Source organism: Anopheles ziemanni, chromosome 3 (assembly GCF_943734765.1).
Source record: "Anopheles ziemanni chromosome 3, idAnoZiCoDA_A2_x.2, whole genome shotgun sequence".
In the NCBI taxonomy this organism is placed as follows: Eukaryota; Metazoa; Arthropoda; class Insecta; order Diptera; family Culicidae; genus Anopheles; species Anopheles ziemanni.
The window spans coordinates 96625742-96631913 of NC_080706.1; the positions used below are offsets into that span (position 1 = coordinate 96625742).

Genomic DNA, 6172 nt, shown 5'->3' on the forward strand with positions numbered 1-6172 from the left:
CAACGAATAGACGCAAATGACGACGTCGTGCTTCCCCAGTGATCGGATAGGCAGCCATTTTTCGTTCGTTTTCCACCCGCTGTTTAGTTACAGTATAATACACCTACTTCCTCCATAAGACTGACTAAAACGTTGCCCTTCCGTCGTGTCGTCTGCAAAGTTACTTGAGCTTTTGATGTGTTGTTCGTAGCTAATTTCAAGTCACACATCAACCATGTTCTTCCATGCGCGCCACCATCACCCCTGGAGGATGTGGGTCAAAACAAGCCTTGACCTCAAACTTCCCAGAGCTTTAGAAAAAAGAGAGTTAGCAAAAGTGGTAGTGAAATTAGAGAAGCATAAATTAAAAAAACGTAAGGCGCTGTAAAATCCCTCTTCCAGATGATTTTCGCTATGGTTAAGAAAACATCATTTAATTGTTACAAAAAACGTATTCGAAGTTAAAAGCCTTAAAGAAACTTTTTGACAAGTGTTTGTTGAAATCCAAGTTTTGAGAATTGTTTTAGAGGAATTATTGTATAAGAAAATTAGAAAGGTGCATCGACGAGGGGTAGTTATACCATCCCTAATTTTTTAAGACTAAATGCTGTAAAGAGAGGAAGAAATTGTCCAATAAAACAAAATATAACCAAAAGAAGCGGACGTATGCGTTTTCGAATGCGTTGACGAATTGATCATTCAATTGTTTTGTTGTAAATAATCATGTTCCCAAATGTTTAAAAGTTGAACATCATACTTATACAATTTCAACAAAAAATGAATTCTGATGACGATGATATAAAAAAAAAGTTTGAAAATAAGATAACAACGTTTTATTTGAGAAACGTGTGAAGAAAAATAGTCGATTCTATCCCTTTTAGAAACATTTACTTTGCGATGACTTTACCGACCCACTTCCCGCACGGCTACTCCTTGACGATCGTGGGGCTGGCCTCTTACGGCCCGGGTTCTCGCCATCGTCGCTCGGAACGTCGTCATCTTCCGCGAGCGTGATATCGTCGACCACCGGAACTTCTTCACTGTCTGATTCCGGTTCGGGTTCCAACTGTGACGCGATAAGCTCGCCCTGCATGTCCTTGTTCTTGAGATTTCCCATCCAAAATACGGCCGAGCAGTGGTTTGCCACCAATGCCGCCTTCACGCGATAGACAAGCGTTTCCACGGATTCGCGCACGAATGGAATTTGCGATACGGCAGCGGCCGCTCCGCCAGAACCTTTCGAAATCTTCGCCTGACAGCACATGCTGTGAAGGTAGCGTGTGGTGATTTGCAGCGTGGAAAGCAAGTTCGAGGCTCGTTCGGCCGAGCTGCGCAATATTGTTTCCAGCACGGGAAGGCCATTCCGGAGGAAGAGTTTTACGAAAATCTGTGCGAAACGAAGGTACACGCCGAAGTTGGCCGCCTGTTGCGCACGACGAACGACATTCGTTAGCTCGCCCGTCGCCTCACAGGCCATCTCCCATAGTTCGAGCCGTCGGGAGGAGGAAGCACCAGACCCGGACCGGATGCGTATCTCATCCTGCAGCAAGCGAATGAACGCACGGCACAGACCTCGGAAGAAGAGTGTGTAGTGCGAGCGCTTGAAGGACGCAAATGTGCGCGCGGTAGTGGTGTTGCTTTTCGCTTTATCCTTCTTTCCATCCTCCTCGATCCGGCACACGTCCTGGTGCATCTCGACCACCAGCTGCTTGAGCGATTTTAGCCCGATCGATGCCATCAATCCATCGAGCAGCGTCACAAAGTATTGATTCGATTTGGCATCGGGTGTACGGAGGTCGGATGCTGTGAGAACACTTCGTGTGAACCGTGCCAGAGCCCTGCTCGTCACCGGTCGATCTCCGGTGCATTCTCCGAGGGCACACGCAAGTCGATACATTTGCGACGCGATGGAAACATCACCGAAACACGATTCTCGTACGATCAACTCTTTCAGCAGCCGCTTGATCTGTTCGTTGAGATGCCCCGGAGAACCACCGTTACAGGGAGGAGGGTCACTAGCGCACAACTTTCGGACCATAACGTCGACTACCCGTTCGAGATCGGCCCGACCACGCTGCTCACGAAACCGCTTCCAGGACAGCAGGGCCGTCGCGAGTCTCAAGCTCCAAAGGTAACACGACTTCAGCGGGAGCAGTTCTTGGGGCGATGCTGGTTGAAGCCTGTTTACACCCTCGCGCAACTGCACTAGAAGCAGGGCCATGCGCTCGATGAATTGTTCCCAGCGATCAAATACCCGCCGTTGGCAACTTTCCTGCTCCGATTGCTCCATGGCGATCGTAAGATTTTCCAGCACAAACCGATACTCGGGCAGCGCTAAACAAACCTCTTGGCTGCTGGCGGTATCGAGTACGCGCACGGGCTTCAGTGGGACTTCCAGAAGGCGCGCCAGTTCCGGATCCATATGGCGCACGGCAAAGCCACACCTAAGCAGGATGCTTTGCTCGTTAAACTGACCCACGGTAGCGGGCAGGGTTGCGGCGACCGTTTGCGACCCGAGTGGCGCATCGAGATTGATTGTCTTATCATGTGCCGCTGCTTTGGAGCGCCCCTTCGCTGGTTCGTTTGATTTCAGCTTCTTTGACAGGGGAATCGCATTGCCTCCATCTATAAGATCGGCGGCCAACGGAGGCACGTACTCACACTCAGCACACATCCGATCCAACATCCGTCCGAGGTGATGTTCCAACGTGACAAGCTCGTGCAATCGTTCCAGGACCTAAAACAGTAAGCAATAGGATAAATAATAAGGGATTCATTTCGTTTAATCATCGAATTCCTCACCTTTCTGCGCATCACTGCATCTTTCTGGCCCACGAACGCACTGATGCATTCACGGAACCAGTTACCGAGATAGAAGTAAATGTCGATAAGCTGCGTACACAGCCCCTCGTCGAAAGCGTCCACCGTAAACCTACGATCCTCCTCCTCCGGAATGCCGTAGAAGTCGGGCACAACGATCGCACAACCTAACAGGGCGTTGATCGACTCGAGCGTTCCTTCGTACCGTATCGCGTGCAACGTTCGCATCAAGCGGAATATCGGCATGAGGAAGGTGATCACCGAATGACGACTTTTGAAGCTGATCACACCGCCTCCGACGTTGAGCGCGATCGTGGCTGCCTCAGCATTCGTCGTTGCCTCCTCGCCGGTGTTGATGCACAATTTACGATCCAGTCGGATACCGGGTCCGGCCGTTCCAGCTCGTGACGATTCCTTGGTTGGCAGCGGCTGACTGTCCTCTACCAGGAAGTGACTCTGAAAGTCCATCGTAATCGTGTCGCACAACCACATTATAAACGTTTTCTCCCACCCGGGGGCAGACCTGGGTCGGGCCTGGGCCAGCATACTCGCCATCTCGTCGTAACAGATGGCCAAAAGATCCGCCGACTGATTAGTGGATAGGAACAGCGTGCTGATGAGGTTCGCTAGCGACCGGCCCTTGGCACTCGGGATATCGCTGACCGTACCGATCGTGCGCTCGGAATCAAAGCTCGAACTCAACTCGGCAACATCCGTTTCCGGGGACAATGAGATATGGTAGACCATCTGTACCAACCCGATGATTCCCTTCTTTTTCGTGTCCTTATTATCGCATAACAACTGCTTCTTCACTATTATTTCCAGATTGTCCCTTATGCTGCTGAGCTCTGGATCGTCGCCACCAGCTGACGGAATTGCTGCGGCATAGATCACACCTATCAGAGGACGGTACTGGCGTAGCGTTAGATCGGGGGCTATGTCGAGAATCTTCAAAAGTAGCTCCGCACTTCGTTCAATCGCTTTCGGGTGTGATTCGTGTAGCTTGCCTGTAAATGGTGAAGTAAAAAACCCTTAAATAAAAATTTCAACAAGCGAATGGCAGACTATTTACTTACGCAAAGCGGTTATGCAACGGCCGATAAGGAAATCATTTCGACTTCCGACATTTCCGGAAGCCATTTCACAAATGAACCCAACAATCTTACTCAACACCACCCGGTTGTCCGTGGCGGCTATCGTGTGATCGATCGAAAACAGTGCGCTCATGGCGGACACACCAAACTCGCACACGTGTTCGTTCTTTTCCCGAGTGCAACATTCGATTAGCTGTAAAAACCCATCGAGATGCGTTTGCAACACCCTTCGGAAGCACCCACTGACCAGCTGATCCGTATGTGCGTCGGTGAAGAACTGCTGTTCGATTTTTTTAATCGTCAGTTTACGAATGCGAGGTGCTTTCAGCTCGTTCGTTGTCATTGCGATCGTAAGGAGTAAAAGATCTACCGGCAGATGATCTTCCGCCGCCGGCAGCTGACGAATGACCGCGATCCAGGAATCGAACAGGACTGCCGATGCCGATATTGCCTGGTAGATCGTACGGAGCACTTGTTCAGCACAATCGTCCGCCGTAGCGCCGTTTTTCCAAGCCTCCGGATTGCCACCCGTATCGAGAAGCTTACGAACTTCCCGTACAATTCCGGCAATGTTTTCCGGTTGCTTGGTGCGGTTGAACTTTAGCAGCATCTTGACCAGTGCCGGGTAGTAGCGAAGCTGGCAGCCGTCCGATGCATACTGGACCACCTTCCGGCGAAGCATTTCAAGCGTTTCTACGCTAAGGCACATCTCGGTGAACACCTCGACGGTGGTGGGTGTAATGATATCTTCTGGACGGGGGCGCAGCTTCATCAGGCGATGGAGGGCCTCGTCGTGCTTAGAAACATCGATCACATCTTCCAGGCTGAAGATGATTTCATCGAAAATAACCGTTTCTCGCTTAACCTTTGCCAACAGCTGGAAAACCTTCTCAAACACCAGCTCCCCGTTTTGAACGTGATCGATAAACTTCAGCTGAGAGAGCACAAAACCAACGATGGAATCTTCCGCCGTCGTGTCCCCGGCTGTCGCTGCCTCCAATTCCTTCAGCAGATAGGCAAACAGTAGCTCGATCAGTTTCAACTGCAAGAAGTCTACGAGCAGGAACATTTTCATCAAGCTTTCTTGAACCGGTTTGCGGACAGGGTCAGCCAGCGTTTGGTTGGGACAGGTGGGTGCTGAGGGCGTCACCTGGCAACATTCGAGCAGCTTGAGGAAGTTCGTTCGATCCTTCATGGTTAGCTCGATGCCGGCAATGAACCGATCGACGTTCGCGGGGTATTCCGGATTCGTTCGGAGCACACTTTTCAGCTTGTGCATAAAGACGATCGGCTCACACTTTAGCACCACGACGCCACCAGGTTCATCTAGGCTCAGTCCAGCCATCAGGAGGACACTCTCGTAGTAGTTCGCGGGCGGTCGGCGACCCGTACGAACCACCTGCGATCGTTGCAGATTGCTGCGCTGGGAAAGATACCGGCGCTGACTTGGGGCTTGAGAAGCCGGCACCGAAAACTGGGTACCATACAGATCGTCGTCGTTTCCATCGCGATCCAGAAGATTCCCGGACAGGCCTTGTCGGCGACGTTTAGTTTGCGAATACAGTTCGTTCATTGGGACACTTGAGCACAAGAATATTCACGATTTAAACAAATTACATTGGTTTGAATAAGACGCGGTTTTAACTTTGACAGAATACTATGCGCCAAAACATCGTGTGTTTACAAGTGAGGTAATTGAAAGTTCCATCTTCTGAAGAAATTCGTGAAATCCCTCCCTTTTAGAATGTGAGAATCAATTAAACTGGAAAATATTAGGAAAATTGAATCTCGAATGTGCAAGTTACAAAAATATTATCTTTTTAAAACCTATTTTGAAGCTGAATGCAGTTGAATGCTGCTTTGTTGGAATCACCTTGGTTGATTATTCCTTCGCGGCTTATGGCCTCACCACACTGCGACATCGCGAAATCATTGGACTGGGAGTGGAATGTTATGTCATTCTGTTCATACGGTTTTCGGCAGTTCATACCCAAAATACTGAAAGATTGTACAATAACTATGCATGTTAATAATTGCTCGCGAAACCAAGAAACATGAATCATTTTCAAGTCAAGTTAAACTCACCATAGACAGGAAATTCCACACAATGAGTACTCAGTGAGAGGAGCAAGCTCATCTCATCTCATTCTCGTTTGACAGCCCGGTGACTTCACCATGTTGCCATTGGTGACCAGTGTGATAACGCAGTAAAACACCTCGGATAATCGACTTTCTATTGCATTTCTTTGAAAAAATGGATTCATTATTGTTTCCCTAGC

The 6172-nt window shown here is 49.4% G+C and overlaps 1 protein-coding gene across 1 annotated transcript; it reads right to left on the reverse strand.

The window, feature by feature from the left end:
* Positions 1-554: 554 nt before the first annotated feature.
* LOC131285958 (Fanconi anemia group D2 protein) lies at positions 555-5466 on the reverse strand. Its single transcript, XM_058314812.1, has 4 exons — positions 3876-5466; positions 2782-3806; positions 940-2716; positions 555-586 (listed from the first exon to the last, which is right to left on the reverse strand). Exons 1-4 carry the CDS (start codon positions 5464-5466, stop codon positions 555-557), a joined length of 4425 nt encoding a protein of 1474 aa, XP_058170795.1.
* Positions 5467-6172: the final 706 nt, after the last annotated feature.

What these genes read in the sequence shown, in the direction of transcription:
- LOC131285958 (XM_058314812.1), bottom strand. Translation starts at nt 5,466, where the DNA reads ATGAACGAACTGTATTCGCAAACTAAACGTCGCCGACAAGGCCTGTCC. An exon ending in ATGCAGTGATGCGCAGAAAG is followed by an intron (nt 2,717 to 2,781) that starts GTGAGGAATTCG and finishes TTACTGTTTTAG; the next exon opens with GTCCTGGAACGATTGCACGA. An exon ending in CGATGGCGAGAACCCGGGCC is followed by an intron (nt 587 to 939) that starts GTAAGAGGCCAG and finishes CTCTCTTTACAG; the next exon opens with CATTTAGTCTTAAAAAATTA.